At 43.0% G+C, this 26766-nt stretch overlaps 1 protein-coding gene across 2 annotated transcripts; it reads right to left on the bottom strand.

The window, feature by feature from the left end:
• Nucleotides 1–677: 677 nt before the first annotated feature.
• On the bottom strand, nucleotides 678–15278 carry LOC141810748 (protein Wnt-7b-like). 2 transcript variants are annotated; one of them, XM_074698541.1, is made up of 4 exons: nucleotides 15095–15278; nucleotides 13812–14038; nucleotides 2337–2608; nucleotides 678–1704 (listed from the first exon to the last, which is right to left on the bottom strand). In XM_074698541.1, the coding sequence occupies exons 1-4, from the start codon at nucleotides 15175–15177 to the stop codon at nucleotides 1225–1227; spliced, it is 1062 nt and encodes a 353-aa protein (XP_074554642.1). In that variant the 5' UTR covers nucleotides 15178–15278; the 3' UTR covers nucleotides 678–1224. The 2 variants fall into 2 exon arrangements, with proteins under 2 accessions (XP_074554642.1, XP_074554643.1); XM_074698542.1 differs by having other exon boundaries at nucleotides 15105–15278.
• Nucleotides 15279–26766: the final 11488 nt, after the last annotated feature.

The raw sequence follows: 26766 nt of genomic DNA, 5'->3' as shown, positions 1-26766 counted from the left end.
GTAGTGGGTGAATTAGAAAACAGCCTGCGTTTTCCTTGTGACATCACAAGTCTTTGCTCCTGCGGTTTCCATTGTGATGATAAATCTCCATTCATTTAAATGGGAGGGAAGTAAAGGAATCTATTCATTTCCATTGGTCTGACACTGCAAAAGAATTTAATACAGCCAAAAAAACTGTGATATAGACCTGAAAAGTTGTAGCCGCATAGTCCTTTTTCATGGGAAATTTGTTTACACATAAACATCTACTTTATTGACTTCAGATGAACTTTCTGTGAACTTTAACTGCATATCACTCAACTCATCATGAGCAGAGCTTCCATTTTAACCTTATAGAGACTCTGTAACAAAACAGAAAAAAATGCCCCAGAAAAGGCAAAAACTCCCCCCAAAAACCCTAAAAAAACACCAAAAGTGGCAGCCATCTTGAATTCGAAGGTTAAAATGTGGTCAAATCATTATGTAACCCTGAAATATATTTCTTAACAAAAATAAGGTCTGAACGTGTGTTGTCCATCATTGTAGGTTGAGCCTTTAAAAAGATCATTGACAGCCATTTTGGATTTTGGACTCCAAAAAATTTTCCCAGCCATTAAAAAAAAAACCACCTCACCTAAATTTATTTTTTAGCCCCCCTCGATGACAAATCCATTGAGAAACGGACCTTAGCTCACGGACGTCACGTTTCGGTCCAAAATGACCCAGCTATAGGCAGATCAGTTCGCTACCTGATGCGCAGAATTTTAGCGTCAGTATTTCTACATAAATAACATTGTTTACTTCAGTGTTCAAACAGGATACAGTGTGAGCATACAGTCCAGTTTTCCGCCGTCTCTCAGGAGCGTGTGATTCAGTCAAAAGCGCTTCAGCATTTCCACCCTAAGTCCAGAAACAGGCTTCGTTGTTTCTCCTGTGAGACCACATTAAGCTGCATAGTATTGTTTTGCAATAGGGAAATGAAGGCAGTTTGAATCCTTTCCCCTGCAGAACTTTTGCGTCATGCTTCAGTTTGAGCCACAGGTAAGGAAATGAGTGAATTCAGTCACATCTCTTTTTAAAGAACTTCTCTGAGCTTGCGTCTTTTTTTCTTTCTTTTAAAGAATTCCCAAACAGGATGTAAAAATGTGCAAATAGTTAAATAAATACTTCCATGTCCCCTTTGAATTCCACATTTTCTTCGCCTCCATCCACTGTCTGTGCCTCTGCAGGCTCTGTCAACATCTCCTACTTACAGGTGAAGACTTCTGATTTCTCGCTGCAGGTGTTGCACTTTACGAAGCAGCACCAGTGGAACTTACAGTTGCACTGCCAGATGCGTGTGTAGTGGTGTGTGTTGTAGCCCCGGCCGCAGCACATCATGTTACAGCTGTCTGTAAGCGTGGAGGTGCCGTTGCACAGTCGGCCGCGTGTCCCTGTGCTTCCTGTGGCCATGTCCTCTTCACAGTAATTAGGCGAGCGCTCCAGATAGACCAGGTCTGTATCTATGGGCTTCTGGTACCCCCAAGCCTCTTTGAGTCTTAGGAAGGAGGGCTGGCGAAGCCGCGAGGCCCGGACAGGCTCCACCTGCACAGCGTTGCTGTAACGTTTCTTCAGCAGGTATCCGATCTCTCTGAACTTGGGCAGCATGATCCAGCAGGTCTTAGTGGTGCAGGAACCAGACACACCATGACACTTACACTCCAGCTTCATCCTCTCCTCCAGGATCTGAAAAGGAAACATCAGATAAACACATCTTTGCATTAATATCCATGTCTGAAGTTCACATATGTCTTTCCTTTTATTGGGCTCAGCTCCCTGCAGACTCTTAAACTTTCAGCGCTCTGCTCAGAACGCCAACTTCATGTCAGAGTCTGGGGAAAAACCCACTCCTCAAAATCTGTTCTCTCTAATAAATGTTACTGTTACGGCGACTGCAGAATGGCGAGAAAACTGACCAGACCTGTTGAGCATCCAGAGCCGTGTCGGGTTACGTGGTGGTTTCAGCCACAGTTCTCTTATGATGCCAAACAAAGATTCTCAGATGATAAAACTGACAGGTGACTGCTGCGATTTGGCATGAGCTCACACTCCCCTCTCTTTTCTGTCGTGGATACATTTCCATTTTGATTTCTTTTTAAGGAGATCAGATTTGGACTGAGCCTAAAATGAAAGCCTCTTGTTCTTTGTGCAGAAAACTGACCAGAAGCTGACTCCCTGTGCTCCTTGTATCAGTGTCACACTGTGTGTTAGGCCTCTGTGGTTCAGTGTGTGTCCAAGGGCCAACGATGGAGAAGAGCTCCTCCATCCTCAGCTGATACAGACTCACTGAATGACAGACAGTAGAGCCTTAAACTCACCTTCCTTCCTGCCTCATTGTTGTGCAGGTTCATCAACCGCCGGGCATTCTTCTTGATCTCTCGTGCATCTACAAAGCGGCGTGAGAACTCCATGCCGTACTTCACGTCGGCCGAGCAGCCCCCCCACTTCCAGCCCTCCTCCCGCTTGTGGTAGCCCTGCTTCTCGCGGTCACAGCCACATTGGCTGAGGTTGCCTTGGCTGCAGGCAGTGGTCACAGCGTGGGCGACTCCTGCGGCGGTGATGGCGTAAGTGAACGCTGCTTCCCTGCTGCCTGAACAGAAAGAGCAAAATCTCATAGGTTCACATCCCAGAAGGGTAACAGTTAGAAGACCGTCTGTACATGAGGTCACTTTGTTCTTATTAACGTTATGAACTCTGCTCTTATCCATTAAGAGGCCCAATGTTCAAATCAAAGAGGATGCAGAGCTCTATGACAGGAGGTCAAGAAACCAGACTCATTAACAGTATGTCTTATTGGAACTCTTCTGGGGTTGATAACAAAATTTAAAGTTTTATTTTATGATCCTGAAAATCACACGTATTTGAAATAGTTTGGATTTTTCTAACTGAAAATCAATAGTGAATAAAGTTCAATTAGATCACTAAACTTTTGATGCTTTGTTTTGAGTAAAGGTGATAATTCTGCCGCTGAAACACACACAACCAAAATAACCTGAAGGTCCATGTTAGGGCAGCAACACAGCATTCAAACAACCCAACAGCCAGACTGATACAGAGTTAAAGGTTACATCATCATCATCATCATCATCAAAGAGAGTTTAAAACATTCAGGCTTACTAAGTTTTACTTTTCAATATCAGACTGTAGATTGTTCTGGAAAAATGGTGCAGGATACCTGAAAGTTTGAACAGAGAGCTAAAATCAAGTCAACTAGAGAAAGAAAAACACAACTTTGTGTTGGCTTAAAATTAGTAAAGCCTTGAGTTATCTCTATTGACCATGGTAGTGATTTACTTAATGTGTATTTCTGACCTCTACTTGTCCACTGACAGCATGATGTAGAGGATAAGATTGGATTTTTCCAAATCTCACAACAATTTCCTGCCCAACTTGTGCTAATCCTAGAAAAGATCTCCACCACGTGGGCTTTTATTTTGGAGTCCTTTTGACTGGTTGAATATATTAATACTGTTTTTTAATGACTTCTTCATTTACAAACACCCAGACTTTGTTTGAATATTCTTGTAGTTTTTTTATTTCAAGCATTAAAGTGATACTATGGGATGGAACAAGTTGGGTCCTATCACAAGGTTTAGGGCAGAAATGACCCCTACAGCAGTGTTTTTGTGCAGCAGAAGCCCAGAGCGCTCACACCAAACACCCCCTCCCTGCTCCTCTGCTGGTTTCCTCTGCACTCAGACGGGGCCATTTTTACTTGATCAAAAACACAAATAAACGGACTCCCACCTAAAAAAAACTGATATCATCCACAGCTGGCTACGAGGCGCTCGCCGCTTAGTGTATCAGTCCGCGCGCATGGTGTCCCGATATACACAAACGCAGGTAGTCTGCCAGGACAAAGAGACACGATGAGAACTAGAGCCTTATTTAGCTGTGTTTTTGTGTGAAAGTAACGCGCTTAAAATTCTCTAATTAAAGCGTGAATGCAGACCGATACCAGATTTTTTTGGTGGGAGTCGGTTTATTTGCTGACGAGCAGGGAGGGGGGCCTTTGGTGCAAGCGCTCTGGGCTTCTGCTGCACAAAAACACTGCTGTCGGGGTAATTTCTGCCCTAAACCTTGTGATAGGACCCAACATGTTCCATCCCATAGTATCACTTTAAAGACAAAATGTTTAGATTTTGATGGTGGTTTATTTGAGTACTATTTAAGTTTGACTGTGTCATGGTTTGGGTTTTTGGTTTCTGTGTTTCTGGGTTTTCTTTTGGTTACTGTCATGGTTTGGGTTTTTGGTTTCTGTGTTTCTGGGTTTTCTTTTGGTTACTGTCATGGTTTGGGTTTTTGGTTTCTGTGTTTTCTTGTGTTTCCTTGTAATTCTGTTCTTGTCCTGTGTTTCTGTGTCACCTGTGTTAATCTTAGTTATTCTTGTGGATTGTTGTCTTTGTCTCTTGTTGTTGTCTTAAAATGGTGCTTCTTGTGTTTTTGATTTGGTTCTTGTCATGTGTATATTTTCTTGTGATCATTTCTAGTGTTTTGGGTGTCTTTAATGTATTTAGTACCTGTCTTGAGTTTCCCTGTGTTGGTTTGGTTCTCCTTGTGTCTCCCTCCTGGGGGGTATTCCACGAAGCTGGCTTAGCTCAAAGCCTGGCTTATTTGGGTTAGCCGCGCTAACTTTAGCGAGAGTTGGGTTCCACAAACGAGGCTTAGGGCTAGCGTAGCTTGGTAACCATGGTAAATTAGCCAGTGCGACTAGCCTGGTCCCGGTCAGGCTAAACGTCAGGCTTACCTTAGCTGCGTCTCAGAGAAGGTCAGACCGGCTTCTAAAAGACGCCTTGTGAACTGCAGGTGTCACATTAAATTAATCTATACCTGTAATATTTGATGTTTTTGTTCAGAACCATAAACTGAGACCTTTTGGTAACTTTTCTGACACCTGGGGGGTATTGCACAAAACCAGGATAAGGGATTAAGCTGGCAAACATTGGTTATCCTGGATGAAGTTAGCCCCAAGTCGGTTGAACAAAAGCTGGCCAAATTTATCCGGGACTAGTTACCATGGCGATTTATTCTCTGCAGCTAGCCTGCTCCAGACCAGGCTAACTACCAGGATAAGATTAATCCTGCGCTGGCTCTGCTCTCTGTAATGTAAGAAATGAACGTGGTTTACAGCATTTCCATGCTTTTTCTACACATTACATCATTTAATCATCCTGCATCCAAATCTTACTGTAGTCATTGCATTTGCTGGTTGACTTTAGTATTGTTTATTTGCACAGATTGTATGAAGACAAAAATACCTTTTAACACAGACTGTTGAGAATCCTTTCTTTATTAATACAAGTCCTACAATAAAAGGTTTAAAATTATTATAAAGAACATGGAAAAAACAGGCCTCACTGAAATCAGTACTAAACCAAACTGATGAAAAAACAAAAAACAACCCTAAACCTACAGAATGAGAAAAAGGGTAAACAAAGGAAAAATGAATATATCACACCACTGAAATGGACTACAATACAGACAGAATATAATTTTGTCTTTACTGTCTCCTTAAAATAGGAAAATCGTCCTGTTTTAAGACTCCACCTTTAGGAGTGAAAGGGTCCCACATCATTCTGACTCCACTTTTTAACTTAAACACTCTTTCTATTCATTCATTCTGTCTCATTGTCAGCCCTACTGTTATATTGCCATACTAATAAAGACAGCTTGTCAAACTGCTGTCAGAGGTTTAATTAACATGTATATCAGTATCTGTCACAGCCCCCCCTGGATCCCCTCCATCACTGGCCTCCTTTTATTTAAGTCGAGTGCCAGCTCCTCTGCTGGGGTCAGGTCCTGGCTTGGTGGACCACCCCCTGTGCTGGTTTGATGTGTCTTTTTTTCACGGCAAAAATTGTACAGAAATTCTTTCTCAGCAGACAACAAATGTATCACTTCATTTGATAATTGCTCTTTGGGCTACACATAAGTAACTTACCAGACTGCAGAATATTTTTATGTTTGTTTTTCACCTGCTGCCAGGTTCTTTTCTGGCCAGACAGGTTTGTTCTTCATGACAGATGAGGGATGAAACAGAACACGACATAAGAACAATTGATTTAATAGATAACACGGGCACAGAGTTTAAATTTTCTTTGAACTTAATTATACTTCAAATAACCTGAGTAACATGCACTTCTATGGGCCACATTAAAGAAAAACACAAGTATTGATTAGCGGACTTGAAAAGTCATCGATGACTGTGCGGATGCGGAGCTGATCAGCTCCACACCCTTAAACTGTAATTATGACAGTGTGTGGAGTACAGTTTCTTAATTGTACATGTTCGCGCTACTTACGTATTAAGCCGGTCAGTTATTAACTGCCAGGCTTTTTTTTTTTAAACCACACTCGTGTTGCCTTTCTTGTGGATTATATGTTTTACTTCTTTATTTAGGTGAAGAAGCATTGCCTGTTCATCCTGCTTGAAGAAAGATGCATGTCCTTGTTCCATTTTCAATCTGTGATTCTGTGATCGATCTCGTGGTCTTCTTAAGAAGGCTGTGAACGCGCACTTATCCAAATGATCCACACCTGGCTTGACTAAACCGCGTTGTTTCATCCTGGCTCGCCAATCGTGCAACCAGTTAATCCGAGAAAGCGCCGACTAGGCTTATTCAAGCCGCGCCTGCTCATTTATCCTGGATGTATTTATCCTACTTTCGTGCAATACCCCTCTGCTTAAAACCCAAAAAGTCAGAAGGATCGTGAGGCTCCGCTTTCACGGTGCGTATTCATACTGAAAATCAAGATCAAGCGAGCTTTTGTCCTTCAGCTCCACGGGAGGTTTCCGTCCTCCCTGAGCTCGCTTTAGGACACCTGCGTGATCCTTTGACAGGTGAACCGCCCCAGTTATACTAGACTGGAATAACCGTGAGTCAAGACATGTCAGATACTAGACTGTCTGTCCATATAATAAGAAAGTTGGTGGCTGAGAGGTTAGAGAGTAGGGCACAGACGCACGGTGATCCACGTTTTATTTGCGGCGTGGGTTCGATCCCACCAGTGGTAACTATTTGAAAATAATTGATTTTCTTTCTTCTGTCTCCCTCGAAGTACAGTCAACATATAACAGAATAAAGGCAGAAATTGTCTTATGATATAAAAGGTGACAACAGCCACAATTTTCCATAGAAATACCCTCCTTTACCGGCGGTCCGTTCTGATCATGATGATAATGTAAAGGTGATTCCACATGGTGACATAACTTTGTGTCTTCCTCCTTATTTAAATATAGGGCACTGTATCACTGACACATCTCATCTGACAGCTGAATCATCTCTAATAAAAAAAAGACATCTCATCTACATGTCTTTTTCTGCTGTTTTAGTCAGTGTTTGATGAAACATCACCCCATGAAGTATATAGGCCTATATATATGAACAGCTTTAATTTGATCAAGAAGAATCTCATCTGGGCCACAGCAGTGTGAGGAGCTTCAGAGTGAGAAGAAAAAGGTCATCAACCTCAGCAGAAACAGTCAGTGTTGATTTGACACAAAAGCATGATATTCTTGAACCAGCAGCGTCTCTGGCTTTAATTATTGCCACCGTGTTACCCTTTTATGTGATTTTCACGTTGTAGTCATGATACGACTCTATGAGGGGTGTTTTCTCCGCTGAGGGAAACGTCTCCGCTCTCGGTTTTGACATGATTTGGTCATTTCGACAATCGACACGTCGGGGCCTTTTATCTACCGCGGACGCGCGCTTAGCCGCAGCTTGGATCAGCCTGGCTTGAATAAGCGTCTCTGAAAATCAGCTGAGCCTCGTTAGTGGAACGAGTTGCAGCTAAGATTGAAGTGGCCGCTTATTCAAGCCACGCTTACCGGCGATAGCCCAGCCTTCTTTAGCCAGCTTCGTGGAATACCCCCCTGGTTGATGCTCCTCATCTGTTTCACCTGTGTCTTGTTCTGCACCTGTGGTTAATTATCCTGTGTATATAGTCTCTGTGTTCAGTGTGCTTTGTGTGGATTCATTGTGTGCTGTCGTGTTTGCTGTTGGCTGTCTGCGTTCGCCTCGTACCTCTTGTGTCCCCAGTGAGTTTTCCAGTGTTTTTGGTTTTGTTTCTTTTGTTTTAGAGTTTGGATTTCCAGTTTGAATTTTGAGTTCAGTTAAAATAAAGTTTTATTCTAATCTGCATCTGGGTCCCCCACCTTTTTGTTTTTCCCTCTGGACTTTCTCCTGACAGACTGAAGGAAATGGACTGAGGATCATGATACTATAGTTAATTTTTTTATCTGAAGCTTTTCACAGGGTGCTCACTAAGAGAATTTTTAATCTAAAACATTGAACCCAGAAGTGTGATTGGAGAAAACAAAAAGCTTTTGTTTCTTTTGTAAAACTTTTTTTGTAGTCTTTGTTTATTTAAATGACCTTTTAGGCCTTTAAAACATTTTGTCTGTTTTTGAATTTTGGTGTCTGCACACAGCCCCATGTGTGGCTGCTATCTTGGAGGTCATGGGCTGAAACTTTTGGAAGCTCCAGCTTTAAAACCTATTTGATATCTGCCTCAGCGTCACCAAGCATCACTAAGTGTCACTGAGCATCACCCAGCGCCACCCAGTGTCAAGTTGCTTCAAGTCGCCTCACTCAGTGTCACTCTGCGCCACTAAGCTTCACCCAGCATCAACCAGTGTAACTCAGTATCACCCAGCCTCACTCAGTGTCACTCCGCATCACCTCAGTCTGACAAGTGGTAACTCAGCATCACCTGGCATTACTTAGCATCACCAGGTGTCACCCAGTGTCAACCAGCGTCACCGAGTCTCACACAGTGTAACTTAGGAATACACAGCATTACTCAATTTTACACAGTGTCACTCAGCATCACCCAGAGTCACTCAGCATCACTTAGCGCCACTTAGGGTCACCCAGTGTCATTCAGCGACAGACAGCCTCCTTTAGCACCGCCCAGCATCAATCAGTGTCACCAGTGTCACTTAGCATCACTCATCAACACTCAGCCCCATTCAGCATCACCTCGTGTCACTCAGCATCACCCGGCGCCACCCAATGTCACCCTGCTTCAAGAAGCCCCACACAGAGTCTCTCAGCAACACACAGGGCTCTAATTTCGTAGACCAGGCGCAAGCGCAGGCGCACCTGCCCTGTGCTGGCCTTCGCCGCGCGGACAGGGCGTGACCGGCGCACTTTGCAAGTTTCCTGCAGTGCCAAGAGAGGAGCAGTCAAGGTGCAGAGGTGCGCGTCCACGCCTCCCTCCGCGCAAATGGCAGAGAGGGAGGAAAAAAGCAGTGAGTGGGTTTAACACAGCTGAGCGCTGTTTTCACCAATCAAATGAGCGCCTCTCCTCGCCTTTAAATGCCCTGAGGCCGAGGCGCAGCGTCTGATTGGTCTGACTGATCCACCGTGGAAACAGTGTCTGGAGAGACCCAGTAGCGGAGACGGTTAGAGCCGCTGTCCCTGCAGCAGGAGAATGGACAGCGGGGCGCATCGGAGGACACGAAGCACGTCACCGTGTGAGCCAGCTCCCTGGACAGATTTAATCTGTTCCTTTGTCATTAATAGGAGTAAAAAATGAAGAGACAGTTACACAGCTGGCTTATCCATTCAGAATACTTTTGATCCACCTGCACTCCTGGTTTGTCATCACCAAATAGCAGAACCTTTGGTGATAAACTGTATACTCTCCCAGTGTCTCCGCCTCATCCTCCTTACAATAATGTACTCCATCATTTTAGATCAGGTTAAAAATAAAGACTAAAACAGAGAAATATGGGAAATCACGGGTAAATCCTGAGTGACATACATTTATTTTGTCTCTTTTTTCTTCGTCTTTTCTTTCCCTCTTTTCTTTGATTTAAATGAAATGAGAGAAGACAGATATATACTCAGTATCGGATGTTAAGGCTGTTTATTGTTTAATTGTAAGATATGCATCAAACTTCCAGCTGCTGTCAGGTTAACTTTCCAGCGCACTTTTTTGTCACAAAATTGTTACTGCGCCAACATGAATCTGCTGACAACTCCCTCTGGCACTCAGCCACACCCATCTCTGCACAGACGGTCTACCAAATTGTCAAATTGGCAGCGCACGGCGGTGCACAGCACGAAATTAACACTGCGCAGGGTACGCCAGGCTTGCGCCCCTTGCGCTGTGCCACAAAATTAGAGCCCATAGAGTCACTTAGCATCACCCAGTGTCAACCAGCACCACTCACTGCACTCAGCATCAATTAGAATCACTCAAAGCTACTCAGCATCACCAAGCATCACTCAAAACCACCTATTGTCAACCAGCATCACCATGCGTCACTCAGCATCACCCAGCACCATCCAGTGTCACCCTGCATCAAGCAGCCTCACTCGGCGTACTCAGTCACTGTACGCAGGATCACTTAGCTTAACCAAGCATCACCCAGTGTCACCCAGAATCACTCAGTGTCACTCAGTGTCACCCAGCATCACTCAGTGTCACCCAGCATCATTCAGTGTCACCCAGCGTCACTCAGTGTCACTCAGTGTCACTCAGTGTCACCCAGCATCACTCAGTGTCACCCAGCATCACTCAGTGTCACTCAGTGTCACCCAGCATCACTCAGTGTCACTCAGTGTCACCCAGCATCACTCAGTGTCACTCAGTGTCACCCAGCATCACTCAGTGTCACTCAGTGTCACCCAGCATCACTCAGTGTCACCCAGCATCATTCAGTGTCACTCAGTGTCACCCAGCATCACTCAGTGTTACTCAGTGTTACTCAGTGTTACTCAGTGTCACTCAGTGTCACTCAGTGTTACTCAGTGTCACTCAGTGTTACTCAGTGTCACTCAGTGTCACTCAGTGTCACCCAGCATCACTCAGTGTCACCCAGCATCACTCAGTGTCACTCAGTGTCACCCAGCATCACTCAGTGTCACTCAGTGTCACCCAGCATCACTCAGTGTCACTCAGTGTCACCCAGCATCACTCAGTGTCACTCAGTGTCACCCAGCATCACTCAGTGTCACCCAGCATCATTCAGTGTCACTCAGTGTCACCCAGCATCACTCAGTGTTACTCAGTGTTACTCAGTGTTACTCAGTGTCACTCAGTGTCACTCAGTGTTACTCAGTGTCACTCAGTGTTACTCAGTGTCACTCAGTGTTACTCAGTGTTACTCAGTGTCACTCAGTGTTGCTTAGTGTTACTCAGTGTCACTCAGTGTCACCCAGCATCACTCAGTGTTACTCAGTGTCACTTAGTGTTACTCAGTGTTACTCAGTGTTACTCAGTGTTACTCAGTGTCACTCAGTGTTACTCAGTGTTACTCAGTGTCACTTAGTGTTACTCAGTGTCACTTAGTGTTACTCAGTGTCACTTAGTGTTACTCAGTGTTACTCAGTGTTACTCAGTGTTACTCAGTGTTACTCAGTGTCACTCAGTGTTACTCAGTGTTACTCAGTGTCACTTAGTGTTACTCAGTGTCACTTAGTGTTACTCAGTGTCACTAAGTGTTACTCAGTGTTACTCAGTGTTACTCAGTGTTACTCAGTGTTACTCAGTGTCACTTAGTGTTACTCAGTGTTACTCAGTGTTACTCAGTGTTACTCAGTGTTACACAGTGTCACTTAGTGTTACTCAGTGTCACCCAGCATCACTCAGTGTCACCCAGCATCACTCAGTGTCACTCAGTGTCACCCAGCATCACTCAGTGTCACTCAGTGTCACCCAGCATCACTCAGTGTCACTCAGTGTCACCCAGCATCACTCAGTGTCACCCAGCATCATTCAGTGTCACTCAGTGTCACCCAGCATCACTCAGTGTCACTCAGTGTTACTCAGTGTTACTCAGTGTTACTCAGTGTCACTCAGTGTTACTCAGTGTCACTCAGTGTTACTCAGTGTTACTCAGTGTCACTCAGTGTTGCTTAGTGTTACTCAGTGTTACTCAGTGTCACCCAGCATCACTCAGTGTTACTCAGTGTTACTCAGTGTTACTCAGTGTCACTTAGTGTTACTCAGTGTCACTTAGTGTTACTCAGTGTTACTCAGTGTCACTTAGTGTTACTCAGTGTCACTTAGTGTTACTCAGTGGTACTCAGTGTTACTCAGTGTTACTCAGTGTCACTCAGTGTTACTCAGTGTTACTCAGTGTCACCCAGCTTTGGTCATATAATCATCAGAGTGATTCAAACCCAATTGAGATCTACAGACTGACTGGAGGCTTTTAATGAGTCTGACTAGAGTTTCTCTGTTTTAGGCGGTCCACATTGTTTCAGCCAGTGATATGACTGTTCAGCATGTTGAAATCATTTGTGGGCAGACCTGTTCAAGCTCTCTGTGTGGTGCCCTTTGAACTTGAACTTGAGAATAAAGACATTGTTATTGATGGCAGGGTGGAGAAGAAGAAGACATCCTTCTGACCAATCGGGATAAGGTGAGCCTTTAGTTTTCCTCGACAGCTCTGAGTATTTATACACAGCATCTCTAATGGCTCCTCTCCAACCTGACAAACTCGCTCTCAGGAACCATTGAGCCTGTGGTTCCCTGATCCATAACAAAGTCTGAAGTCTTCTCTCATTGGGCCAAGTCCAGCACCCTTTCAGATATGCTGTATGCTGAGCATTTTTCAAGGCACGGGGCGCATGCCACAGCCAAACAGCCATCTCTCCACGCTGTGATTTGTTTTCATTGTACGGCCGAGCATGCAGGCTCCATTGCTGCCATCCAGCTGCCGGCCTGACTTCAATTAGTGGTTTTCATGAATCCCTCTACTCTCTCTCAGAGCCTAATGAGAGCACAGACTCTGCAGGTCCATCAGATGGAGGAACGGCTTACTCTTCTCTTAAACAACAGAGTTGGTAAACTGAGGATCCGGAGTTCATCTGAACCAAAAAGGTGTCTCTACATTTACTACAACCTTTAAATCTTCCTGCCAGTACATACAGATCCAAACTGCTCCATAGGGTCTGAGCTGGTTTACACACCACAAAACAAAAGACACTTTCCTCTGACAGAGGAAAGGAAGGTATTCAGACGTCTGTCTGCCTCTCCTGTTTCGAGGAAAGTGATTGCTCCCAGAGCTGCTGGATTAAACATGAATCCAAACCAACAGCAAGACCGTAACAAAACATCTCAGCCTGAAACACAATTTATAGAAGAGGTTCAGGTTAGGAGCAAACAGGCCTGAGCGAGGAAGAGAAGGAGGAAGGATGTGGAGTCAAACTGAGTGTTTCAGACTCAGAAGGTGGCACAAAGATCTGCATCAGAGCCAGTCTCACAGGGAAGCCAGCACACACTTTGTGACATGCCTTCATGTTGCTGAAACCTCATTAACCCCAAAAGAGGATGCACCCTTTCTGTTTCTGAGCATGTTTCTGAGAGGCAAAAAAACCCTGATGATCCAGGTGTGTGCTGTCCCAGAATTACTTTTATTGAAGCTTGGCCCCCTATTTCAGAGTCTGCTTCATGCTGCTGAGTCCAGTTTGCAGAAACGACTACATTCTGCAGCTAAATGAGAGGGGACCATGGCACTGAACGTAGGGCGCTCTCCTCTTGGCTTCTTGGAGCCTTAAGTCGGATCAAGTGTCTCATTTTGCTCTGCTGAGACTGGAGATAAAGCCTCGCTGAGTGACAAACTTAACCTTTCAATCAAACATCAGTTTGCTTTTAAAATTTCGACTTGAGTATGTTTCTTCTGATGAAGAAATCCAGGTGGTGCTTTTTGTATTTCTTTTATTCACTGAAAATCTTTCTCCCTCTGACTGTGTCCTCTTTGCTGACTTTCTTCTATCTCTGCTAAGACTGATTAAATATGTGAATGTGTGCGACTGAAATGAAAACAGACTGACCTACTCTGAGCTCTTGTCCAAAGACGGTCCTCTCGCCCAGCGCTGAGCAGTTCCAGCGGCTGTAGCGGAATTGGTACTGACACTCGTTGATGCCAAGCTGGGCTCCTTCACCAATGACGATGATGGCATCAGGGCGACTCTGACAGAGGGCTCGCTGACGGGGGGCCAGTCCTGGGATCTTGTTGCAGATAATATTGGCTCCTAAAGCAACAACAGAGGAAAGCGCCCTGCACACAGAGAGACAGGGGTTAAAACGGGGACTTCTAGACATTCAAAGGAGATGTGCAGAAACAGCATATTTTGTCAGAGACTTTACTTGGACATGATTTGCATTTACCCTTTTCAGCTTAATTTCTAATACATTTGGACAAAACTAAAGTAACAAATACAATTGGGACAAAGGATCACCTTCACAGTATCCCATCATGTGCAACTCAGTGGACCAGAATAAAAAGATAAAAGAAATCAGAGCTCATCACAGGAAGTGATTTAAAACGCCCTCTCTCTTCCAGATAACACTGAACCACCACAGCTCTTCAGAGTGTCAGAACCTGCCTCAGCACTGAATTTGAGACGTGCATGGTGCAGCAATCATTTTCTTGGTGAGGCTCTGGGTCTCTGCCATGAGAAAGAGCTCATTACATATCCCTGTGCCTACATGCAGAGCTCCAGCATGACTCTTTTCCATATGCTGCTCTCCACTTCTTTCCCATGCCTGACGAGGTGCTCCTGTGACAAAGTGGTTGTGGTGTAATGTGTAAATCTATCAGAGCAGGTTATCTCATCAGCTAAGCTCATACATGAACATGTGAAGAATAATATAGATCATATATTGGCCCCAGTCTTCATGGGCTCTGCTGCTTTTATGGCTCAAAGTTGGAATGGAAAAGAATGAAATGCTTGTGTTCTGGGAACAAACCCACAGCTCATGTTCTTTAGCAGAGAGGAACTGAATTGTGGAATAAGATGAAAATGATTAAACAACACATCACACATTTCCAACCGGATATTCTGAGCTTCATATTTTCAGAATCCAGGAGAGTTTTGCGCCACACAAAAGCAACAAAAAACCACGAGAAAGGATGAAATGGGCATTAACTCAATCAAGCAGAGCTGACTCAGGAACGTTAAGTAAAACACCCGCAGCTCGTACTGTCAACGTGCGCTCTGAGCTCCGATATCTATGCGTAATGTGCCAAAGTACGCGTCAGGCTCATCCAGCAGCCTGCTGATCAAACCGAGCTGTGCCTGGAAAAAAACAAGTGCACTGAGAGTAAACGTACAGGTAGCTACCGCTGGTGAGGATGAGGAAGATCTGCGGGTAGTAGACGGACAGCAGCGCACTGCGAGACGAGATGATGAGCATGGTTGCGCATTGAACACCACTGGTCCTGCTCTCTTCTGGTTAGAAAAGTGAGAAGTTCAAAAAGTGAAGCGAAGTAGGAGGAGGTAAATCCTTTTAGAGAAGTCCAACAGTGCCGTCTCCTCTCCCCGTGTTTGGTCCTCAGCCGTGGAGCCGTGGCGTGCTGCGGCAGCTCCAAGCGCCGCTCTTCATGCGTCGGAGATGAGAGGCTGCATCCCACGGCCGTAGTGCGCTCCACCACCTTGACTGAAAAAGTAGTGGGTGAAGAAAAGTAGGAGAGAGGGGGAGGGAGCACGGGTGATCAATACGCGACGCTCACGTCTCCTAAAGTGAGTGTTATTGCGTTGGGAAGGTGGGAGGCAATGGGCCCCGGGGTGAGTGAGTGTGTACCCCGCATCCGACGGTGTCCCCACCCACGACACACCTCTGACCCATGACTTCATGCAGCGATTGTCCTTGGATCAAACACTCATCAGTTGAGATTTATAATCCTGTAACTCAGAATTGAGGTTGGCATTCATTAATCAATTAACTCATTCATTCATTCATTCATTTCTGCATAAAGAGAATTATATATATATATATATATATATATATATATATATATATATATATATATATATATATATATATATATATATATATTGTTTTGTTTTGTTTTGTTTCTTTTTTTCAAAAAGAGCCCATTGAAGCAATTTATTTTCATTCATTCATTTGGTTTTTATATATTAGCTAAGAACGTCATAAAACACAAACTTAGTTTTAAATCTGATAGTTTGATCCTTCTTTTCACTGTCCATGACAGTAGATCGATCAAATCAGTCGTTAAGCTGACTGAATATAGTCTTCATTTCATTTTTACTTTTCCTGTTATTTTAAAATAATATAAAATGTTTTATTTATTTATTTATTTTTTTTTTTTAGTCTTTCAGTAGTCAAAAAAAATAGAAAAAGAACAAATAGTGTCTCAACCGAACCCCCTTCTGGAGGATTAGGGACTGACCACAGTATTTTCTGTTGTAAAGCCAACTGAACCAGAACCTGAAGCTCGGATGATCCTGTGTAGATGCTGCAGACTGATATTTTTGACCTCACACATTAAGAACAGCGCCCTCATGTGGCAGCTTGAAGAAGTAACTTCTCTAAAACACCCTTCCGAACACTGACTGAAGTGGAGTAAATCTGACTTTTTGATCAGTTATGAGATGTTCAATGATGTCCTCATTTAAGTAGAGGAAAGATCATTTTATATGTGCCTTTAATTTAAAATATCTGCTTCATTTGTTGACATGCAGACAAGTCCTCTAAAACCCACTCACTGTGGGATTTGTCCCGGTGTGATCAGAGAGAAAAACCACAAGAGACCACTGAAGGAATCAGTGCTGTAGAATCCTCTGAAGATGTTTAATAAAAAGAAAGGAGGAGGAGAGCATCCTGTTTTAATCCCAGAGGCACTTTAGAGAAGGACAAGCCACACAGAAAGGACAGAGTTCAGACCGTCTCTGCTCCACGTTAACAGTTAGACGCCAAAATCAGAGCAAAAATAATCACGGGGTTAATATTCAGATTATCCACAGAATCTAATTCTCAGTGAGATATAAATCATCTAGACAGGAGTGGTGCCTGCTTCACGGAATGTACGAGGGTCAGTTTAGAGGAAATGACCCTTCAGTTGGAGCGGTCTGGGAGATAGCAGAGACTGAGGTGAGGAGCGAAGGATAGGAAAGCTTTTGGTTTCTGGATGTTTAAAGATCGGACAGATTCTTGGGCCCAATCTGAAACGCTCAGGTCGTACATTTCATCAGATTTAATCACAGGCTCTGAGTCTCTGTGAGAAGCTCTGGACGATTGGACCGTGTCAGCCGCTGAGAGACCGTCCAATCATCCTGGTTTTAAGAACTCTCTCTGCAGCTGTTTCAGAAGAACTGACAGATTTTTCTGTGTGTGAGAGGCACAAACCTAACACACACACACACACACACACACACACACACACACACACACACACACACACACACACACACACGTGTTCTTTTCCCCTACGTCCCTTTTTGCCTTTCTTCCCCCCTTCCCGGATTTCTGTCGGAGTAATCCCCCAAACCACAACTTCCAAAGCCAGTACAGCACTTAAGCAGCACGCACTCACTTATGGGGCGCCGTTTGTGAAGCAGCGCATGCTAAAAAAAAAAAAAAAAAAACAGCAACATTTTATCACATTTAGCTTCAAACCATGTGCAAAAAAAACAACCTGTGTGATTTTTTCCAGTGACCTTTAATGACATTTAGAACAATATTTGTCATCTTAGAAATATCTTGAATAGTAAAATGTAAATATTAAATGTCACACGTAAATTATATATATATATATATATATATATATATATATATATATATATATATATATATATATATATATATATATATATATATATATATATAAATTCTGAATATGAATATTAATTTTAAATATAAATGTGAAATATACATTTAAATATAAATCTAAATGTTAAATCTTAATGTTAAATCTTAATCTCTCAGACGCAACTAAGTATTTAGCTAATATGCAAATTGAAACCCCCGGTAACAGGAAGTACCAAAATAAAAGCTCACAGAACTACCATTGTGGCGTTCAACATGTTATCATACAATGTCAGAAATAAACGGCTGCTAGCACAGCTGATAGAGAGAATCTGATCTATTTAATTGTGGTGTTTTGGCGGAATGAAATAAAAAGATATAAATCACACAAAATGTCGAGGGAGGCTGGTATGGCTGAGAGCATAGGAAGGGCTGTCCTGGCAGCCATATGACAATTTTTTACGGCGTCAGCTACATCGCCTGCCGCAGAGCAACCGCACTTGGTCCGTGTTTCCAACTCGCCTTGCATTAGCTCAAACATGACAAAATTACTGTAGACGACCTTAGTTAGCCCATTCACTAAAGTGCCCTTCATGCTTAGCATCCCTTACAAAAAAGAAGTTTATTAAAGTATGCTATCAGTATACTTATTTTCAAGACTGTACACTTTCAGTTTACTTTTGATGTACTTATCCAAGGTATACTTAACAAAGTAATGCGTAAGCCGCACGGTATACTCCCCCCTTGTAGACTTGGGTAAAGTTAGAGTTAGATGTTACGTCTACAACAACTGTACTCACTACATTGTTCTTAACTGTAGTGGCACCAAACTTACCCCGATGATCAAGCATATCTTTTAAATATACTAAAGCTCTTACCTTAGAGAAATATGTTAGTTAAGTTAGTTAGTTGTTTAATCAAACTGTGAGTACAGTTGTTGTGAAGATGTGTGCTGTGATTTTGTAGATGTGACATCTAACTCTGACTTTACCCAAGTCTACAAGGGGGGAAACCCGAAGTTGTCACTGGGGGAGTATACCGTGTGGTATGATGTCCCTGTGGAGGTGGACGGTGTGGCTGGAACCACGCGGCAACCTCCGGTCTGAGAATATGAGACAATGTGGAAGTGCTAAAATCTGCTGTTTCTGGAGTTTTCTTCCGGAGCTTGAGGCTGGCTCCGGAAGAAGCGGAAGTCACATACACACCAAGCCAAAAAAGCTGTTTTTAAAGCAGAAATTAACCTATTTACAGCCTGGTTCAAAAAACATCTTCTGTTTGAGTCACTAATTTTACTACCGGCACCCACTGTACCGGGGGTGAATTTTTTTCTAACGCGGCCGTTGTTCAGAGAATATTAAGATCACGAGCTCCCCCAATAAAAGGCACAGCTGAGGGTCATGTGACAGCGCCCTATGGCTGTAGGCGAAGCCCTTGCCATTACCAATATGGCCACTTTAGCCAATGTGCTTCATTTTCCGTTTCAGAAACAGATGGGTGATGTCAGCGAGACTACATCCATGTTTTATACAGTCTATGGGTGGAATAAGAGAGTTCCTGGCAGCCTGTAGTGACATAAACAATGCATTAACTACTACATTTTCTGTACTGTTTTTCAACGTGTACATGCTTAGCAATAAAAGACGAAGCAGATATGCTAAGCATGAAGGGCACTTTAGCGAATGGGCTAACTAAGGTCGTCTGCAGTAAGTTTGTCATACTTGAGCTAATGCAAGGGGAGTTGGAAAAACTGACCAAGTGCAATTGCTCTGCAGCAGGCGATGTAGCTGACGCCGTAAAAAATTGTCATATGGCTGCCAGAACAGCCCTTCCTATGCTCTCAGCCATACCAGCCTCCCTCGACATTTTGTGTGATATATATCTTTTTATTTCATTCCGCCAAAACACCACAGTTAAATATCTCAGATTCCCTCTATCAGCTGTGCTAGCAGCCGTTTATTTCTGACACTGCATGATAACATGTTGAACACCACAATGGTAGTTCCATGAGCTTTTATTTTGGTATTTCCTGTTACCGGGGGTTTCAATTTGCATATTGGCTAAATATTTATTTGCTTCTGAGAGATTTAGATTTAATATTTAGATTTAATATTTAGATTTAACATTTAGATTTATATTTAACATTTAGATTTAACATTTAGATAAAGATTTAGATTTAACATTTAAATTTATTTTTAAGATTTATATTTAAATTTATATTTAACCTGTATATTCATATTTAACATTTATTTTAATATTTAAAATTTATATTTATATTCAGCATTTATAATTATAAATAGCATTTACATGTGACATTTAATATTTACATTTAACTATTCAAGATATTTCTAAGATGACACATATTGCTCTAAATGTCATAAAAGGTCACTAGAAAAAATTACACCCTTTTTTGCACATGGTTTGAAGCTAAATGTGACAAAATGTTGCTGTTTTTTGTTTTTAAGCATGTGCTGCTTTACAAACGGCGCCCTATATTCACTGTCCTGGTGCTGGCTCAGAGTTTCTGTTTCTTTTTACATTTCAGACACAGAAAGCTTCAATGTGGAGACTTCATTCTGACCAATGATGGAAATGAGTTGAGGTATACAACATACTTCTGAGTGTCAATTTTACTGTCTTCCTACATTTCAATATCTGTTAGAAGGAGCATGGTACTCTGCAACTGCTTACTCACCAATTTTTCCCTCACTGCCGCAGCAGGGTACTTTGTAACAGTGCGCTCAGACATTTCTGACAAGGTACTCTGTAACTGTGTTTAGTCGTTTTTCCCACGCTGCTGCCTTCCAAACCATGAGGGTACTTTACAGATATAGTTTGTCACTCAAAATAATGTCTTAGTATTGAATTTTCCAAATACTTCATTACCTCTCGTTGGAAATGAGGTGCTATCTGTTTGACCAAATATCTTAAAATGTATGACTCTGACTCCATTCTCCTCTCCCCTCTTTCTGAGCAGTTTGTTAATGGGGAAGGATCAGGAGTCATCCTGGTTCTCAGTTTGACACAAATTCATCCACACTATGTCAAGAATATGCATTTACAGAGATCTCTGGTGCAGCCTCATTTTCCTGTTCACTACATATAGTTCATGAGACTGACCCTGTATCTCAGCACCAACAGACAGACCTGATCAAAATCTTAAAGGTAGGGAAGGTCATATTTTTTTGTCAAAAAACTGTCAAAAAGTCATCTTTACACTGGTAGCAAGTTATACACATAGTGCACTGACACTGTGATGAGAAATGTCCGTGGTCTGTATTAGCAGCTGGGCAGCAATAAGTAAGCCCTATCATACATTTTGTTTCGAAATGAATGATTGGAATGACTGGACGAGAACCCAGAAGAGGTGTGACACTGTGACAATGGCAGAGAAAACACAGCTAGAGTTCGGAGCCACTTCTTCCTTTAAGTTCTGTTAAGTTAATGGTGATGATCATTTAAAAGGCTCATCAAGACATACAATAATGGACAATACATGTTTTCAGACCTTATTTTTGTTAGGAAATACATATTTTGGGGTAACATATTGATTTGACCTTATTTTAACCTTCAAATTTAAGATGGCTGCCATTTTTGGTGTTTTTTAGGGTTTTTGGGGGGAGTTTTTGCCTTTTCTGGGGCATTTTTTTCCGTTTTGTTACGGAGTCTCTATAAGGTTAAAATGGAAGCTCTACTAATGATCAATTGAACAATATACAGTTAATGTTCACAGAAATAACATCTGAAGTCAATAAAGTAGATGTTTATGTGTAAACAACACTTGTTGATTACCCATTTCCCATGAAAAAGGACTATGCGGCTACAACTTTTCAGGTCTATATCACAATATTTTTGGCTGTATTAAATTCTTTTGCAGTTTCAGACCAATGGAAATAAAAAAGATTCCCTTTTTTCGCTCCCATTTAAATAAATTGAGATTTACTATCACCATGGAAACTGCTGGAGCAAAGACATGTGCGATGTCACAAGGAGAAAGCAGGCTGTTTTCGACTTCGCCCATTACATACTGTGTATAAGGGTAGTATGTAGTAGGCCCTGCGTACTGCCTACTACACTTGAATGTAGTATGTACTATGACTGTTCTGTTAGGTTTATTATGTAACAAAGGAGAAATAGGATTTATTTTATATTTTATTTGATTTATTTTTCAAACTTAATTTTAATAGTACAAAACAAACCATGAGTAGCCGACATGTTGACATTTCAGTTACTAAGCTGCAAAAATATTGCCAGAAGCAGCATTTTATATGAAACAGTCAGTGGTGGAGAATACTTATTATTTCTGAGAGGAATTAATTATCATTTTGTGACGGTGTAAGAAGACGTATTAGGGTCACTTAAAAGAAAAAAACACATCAAAGATTAACATCTCACACACACAATACAGTATAAAGAATGATGAGAAGCAATAGAATTTAAGGTGGTGGAAATATAGAGGTGAAATACAGAATGTAACGGTAGAATGTCATACTATACTTTGCAGTGGTTTACACTAATTATGCCGCAGTCCGGCCGTAACGAACCGTTAAAGGAAAAACAACAGACCGTTTACAAGTTATTACACATTATACCATGGTCTGGGTGAATACTCGATTCTGATTGGCTGCAGGGTGTCCGTTAAAAGGTGATAATGGACACCTAGAACAGAAGTTCCGGTCAAAAAGCCTGATGGCTCTAAATAACTGTGCTGGATCAAACAGTAGTTGGTAACCGTGGCAACTTTAAATCGTCGAGCTCATAGACAGTAGACAAAATGAACGATTTCATGGCTTCCTTCAACCTGTTTGGTGAATTCGATAATTTTGAAGACTGGGATGCAGCAGAAGAAGAAGAGAAGAGAAAAGGATATGAGAATAAGGAGATGCGACACAAAGAGGTGACACCGGAGGAATTGAACAATTTCAAAGGAGGACAAAGACGAGGTGAACACAAAGAAAACCACGAAATGGACAGTTGAAACATTAAGAGACTTCTTAGCTCAGAAAAACGTGGATATCAACTTTGAAAGCTACACTTCCACTGCTCTCAATGACATTTTGAGACTGTTTTATGCGTCTGTTCAGTGAACCAAGGAGGGAGGAGAATACAGTGTTGCAAGTTTGAGGAGTTTAAGAGCCGGTGTTGTGCCATATTCTGCACCCCTCGCATGAAACGCACCCCCCCCAGTGGAACGCCTATTGGAAGCATAGATATAGAGCATAGACTGTAATCATGATGGACCCCCCTCCACTGTGCCGGGTAGAAAACATCTCAGGTGGGATCTCTGTGTCATGCCAGTAATGTTGGAAGCCATCTGGACCACCAAGGTTCAATTTGTTCTCATCAGAGAATAAAACTTTTTTCCACCTTTAAGTGTGCCGTGTTTTATGCTCCCTGGCAAAGTCTAAACGGGCAGTTTTGTGAGGTTGAAGGAGACAAGGACTTTGAGTTTGTTTTTTTGTTTTTGAAACACTTTTCCCACAGATGCTGTCTGATGGTTATTGCAATGAAGCTTAGCAAAAGTTCAGTTAGGAAGACTGGGTGCTCACACTCTTCCATCCCTTCACTCACTCTTTCCTGCTTCTCTCTATCAGCTGACCAGAGGCGTGTCAACTTTTCTCTCTATCCAATCACAGTGACTGTGCTTCAGTCGTAAGCCAATCATTTCATAGCTGTCAAAGTTTAATGCCCTCTCTTCTGATGTGAGCTGTCTTTCAGGCTCTCCCCATAGCCCTCCTCCTCCCCAGTCACCTCCAGTCTCCAGCAGCTCTGCAGCCCCGCAGTCCTCATCCCTGCAGTCCTCATCCCAGCAGTCCTATGCTCCACAGTCCTCACCCTCAAGGTCCTCAGCTCTGCAGTCCTCATCCCCCCAGTCCTCAGCTCTGCAGTCCTCAGCCCGAGGTTCTGTAGCCCCACAGTCCTCAGCTCCACAATCCTCAGCTACGCAGTCCTCAGCCCCGCAGGACTTAGCCCAGCAGTCCCCAGCTCTCAGCCCCCCAGTCCTCATCCCGGCAGTCCTAAGCTCCGCAGTCCTCATCCCGGCAGTCCTAAGCTCCGCAGTCCTCATCCCGGCAGTCCTAGGCTTTACAGTCCTTATCCGGGCAGTCCTCAGCCCAGCAGTCCTCATCCCTGCAGTCTTCAGACCCTCAGTCCTCAGCCCCTCAGTCCTCAGCCCCGCAGTCCTGAGCTCTGCAGTCCTCAGCCCCTCAGTCCTCAGCTCCGCAGTCCTAAATTCACAGTCCACAGCCCAGCAGTCCTCAGCTCCACAATCCTCAGCTACGCAGTCCTCAGCCCCGCAGGACTTAGCCCAGCAGTCCCCAGCTCTCAGCCCCCCAGTCCTCATCCCGGCAGTCCTAAGCTCCGCAGTCCTCATCCCGGCAGTCCTAAGCTCCGCAGTCCTCATCCCGGCAGTCCTAGGCTTTACAGTCCTTATCCGGGCAGTCCTCAGCCCAGCAGTCCTCATCCCTGCAGTCTTCAGACCCTCAGTCCTCAGCCCCTCAGTCCTCAGCCCCGCAGTCCTGAGCTCTGCAGTCCTCAGCCCCTCAGTCCTCAGCTCCGCAGTCCTAAATTCACAGTCCACAGCCCAGCAGTCCTCAGCTCCGCAGTCCTAAATTCATAGTCCACAGCCCAGCAGTCCTCAGCCAAGCAGTCTTTAGTCCTCAGCCCTGCAGTCCTCAGCCCAGCAGCCCAGCAGCCCTGCAGTCCTCAGCCCCAAAGTCCTCCTTTAATAGCCTGTGGTTTTAAACTTTTGTTCAGGTGATAAACAATCTTTTTTTCTTTTTTTAATTACAAGTTCCAAATGTTCGTTGTCACACTCTCCCTTCTTGCTTTTGTATATTGTAGCTCTACTTAAAACTTCACTAAGATCCAAATGTGCAAAATGTATATTCTAGCAATTTTTCAACTGGTCTTAAGATTTTCCTTATCTGCAGAGAAATTGTTAGATACACATATCTCTCTTTCTCATTTAATCATTTATCTCCCTCACTATGACTGAAATGTATACCTCGACTCTAACAAGTGCTTAACTGGAGTTATTTGCATTACACAGTTACTTCTTTTCATTATTGGGCATAAATATTAACTTAACCTGTGGTCACTCCCTACTCTAGGTGCTCCAGGAGCATACTACCACAATGAGCCCATCTGTACAACAAAGCTAGTAAAGCACATCTGTATGATATTGTTAATAAAAGCATGTCTACATAAGCTATACATTCTTTCACCAACGATTCTCTTTCCTGTCCAGCAGCACATTCTCTGAGTGAGGACAGAGGCTGTGAGTCATTTTTATCGGTCAGGTGAGCTGTCAGAGTTCTGTGGACTGTGACTCTGATGGTATCATCCTCATGGTGATGAGGAAGGGAGAGCTAGAGACAGGGGCAGAGAAAGTGGAGCAGGGATGTAGAGGAGCCTCTCTGAAAGTTGGCCTTGAAGTCCAGACTAATAATAGAGTCAAATGGCTCTGTGGGATTTTGGGACCAGCTCGTCCTTGAGCCCAGAGTCTGTAGCTGAATCCCTGAGAGGTTTTGAGAGTTTGATACTCTAAAAATTCACTATGAGCAGCTTCTTCTACTCTGTGGAGTATTCAGGCTGATAGGTGACCAAAGCACACAGTTTGAAAGGGAGAGGATGGAGGTAAATGCAGGTGTGATGGACCTTTAAGAAATAAGAAAAACAAAATAACAGGATATGATTTTGTATAAAAGTGTCAGAATGCAGTGCTTAAAATTATCTATAAAATATCAACCACGCCCAGCGCCGTCGTATTGGGGGTAAAGGTGATGACGATTATAAAGACCCACAGCCCTCTAGGGCCCACACACAGCCTCCAGTAGCTTCTATGACAAATAATTATCATACATACACTAAAATAATATTTATTCATACGAATGAATCCGAATTAAAAAAAAAAAAAAGCCACAAGGCATACAATTTTCTAATCTTAATAATTTCAATAACCGCCTTTGCCCCCTGTTAAAAAAATGGTTTGGTCCACACCAAGATTTGTTCTTCCTCAGCGAAGGTAAGTGAGCGCGAGCGAACTCCAGCAGGGCTAGGATGGCCCCCAAAAAACACATGTCTGGACACTAAAAAAGAGTGGAAAAGGAGTCCAGGAGTAGAAGCAGCAGAGCAGGGGCCCAGGACATCAAAAGTTTTTTTTCTAAGAATGGTGAGAGTGAAACTACCAAAGGCGGCTGAAACACTGCCTACTTCTTCATTCGTTTAATGTCTGCAACATTAGCTTACCTTTAAAGAGCGCAGGCTGGAGCCCGCGTTAGCTGTCATCTGGCCGCGCTACTCTCTGGACAAGTCGTCTGTTCAATAAAAAAAAGTCCCCAGTTCCTAATTATTACTAATTCAGAGGCTACTGCAGTAACTGTGTTTCACCCATATTGTGTCGGACAGTGCTCCAGTATGCGCATTGAATTATATTATGATGCATTCAGGTTCTGCTCAGTAATTAAGAGCATCTGACGAAGGTCAGTTACGTTACCACGATGTGTTCAATGCGGTGTTGTAAATGTGTTATTTGTTGGACATTTGAGTAGACTCAATACAAAAAAAAAATGAATGTTCAAAGTTTTGTTGTTGTTGTTGTTGTTGTTCGTTTTCATAGCAGCATAAAACAACAACAACAACAACATAACAGCTGACAGCAACATAGAAAAAGACTATTTAGAATTTTGGGCAGTTAACACTGACTTTTGAATTGTTAAAAAATATTTTTTGTCTGGGAAAGTGAAGCTGTCCACTCAGAGCTATGGTACTAAGAAGCCCATTTAGATTTTTTCCATGAATAGGTTAGTTCTGCATCATGTTTTCCATGAAAAATAATATGTAATGTTTTTTTATGTAATATACACAATGGAACAATAATCCTATATGCTCTCAGTGGCTGCTTCGCCTGAATTTGACCCCACAGACGCTTACCCCCAGCAGTCCAATGATGCTGGTGCGTGACGTAGACACTGGTCGCCTATTTTGGTTCATTAGTGGATTTATTTTCCTTATTTCAGCCTGGACCCCTTCAACTTTTCCTGACATGCTCGAGCCATTGTCAAAGCCCTGTCCTCTGCAATCTACAATGTCAATGTGGTGCTCCTCTAATGTCTACAGTATCATCTCTGATATTTCATGGCCAGTCTTGCCACTGAATTCTTCAAACTGCAAGAAACGTTCAGATACATCCCACTGATCATACTCCTTCTGAACAAAATATCTCAACAGGATTAC

This window comes from Halichoeres trimaculatus, unplaced genomic scaffold, assembly GCF_033239565.1.
Source record: "Halichoeres trimaculatus isolate MK-OKI-2021-1 unplaced genomic scaffold, fHalTri1.1 fHalTri1_scaffold_21, whole genome shotgun sequence".
Classification (NCBI taxonomy): domain Eukaryota; kingdom Metazoa; phylum Chordata; class Actinopteri; order Labriformes; family Labridae; genus Halichoeres; species Halichoeres trimaculatus.
The sequence above is the reverse complement of the archived record's forward strand: the minus strand, read 5'-3'. Positions and strand labels throughout refer to the sequence as shown.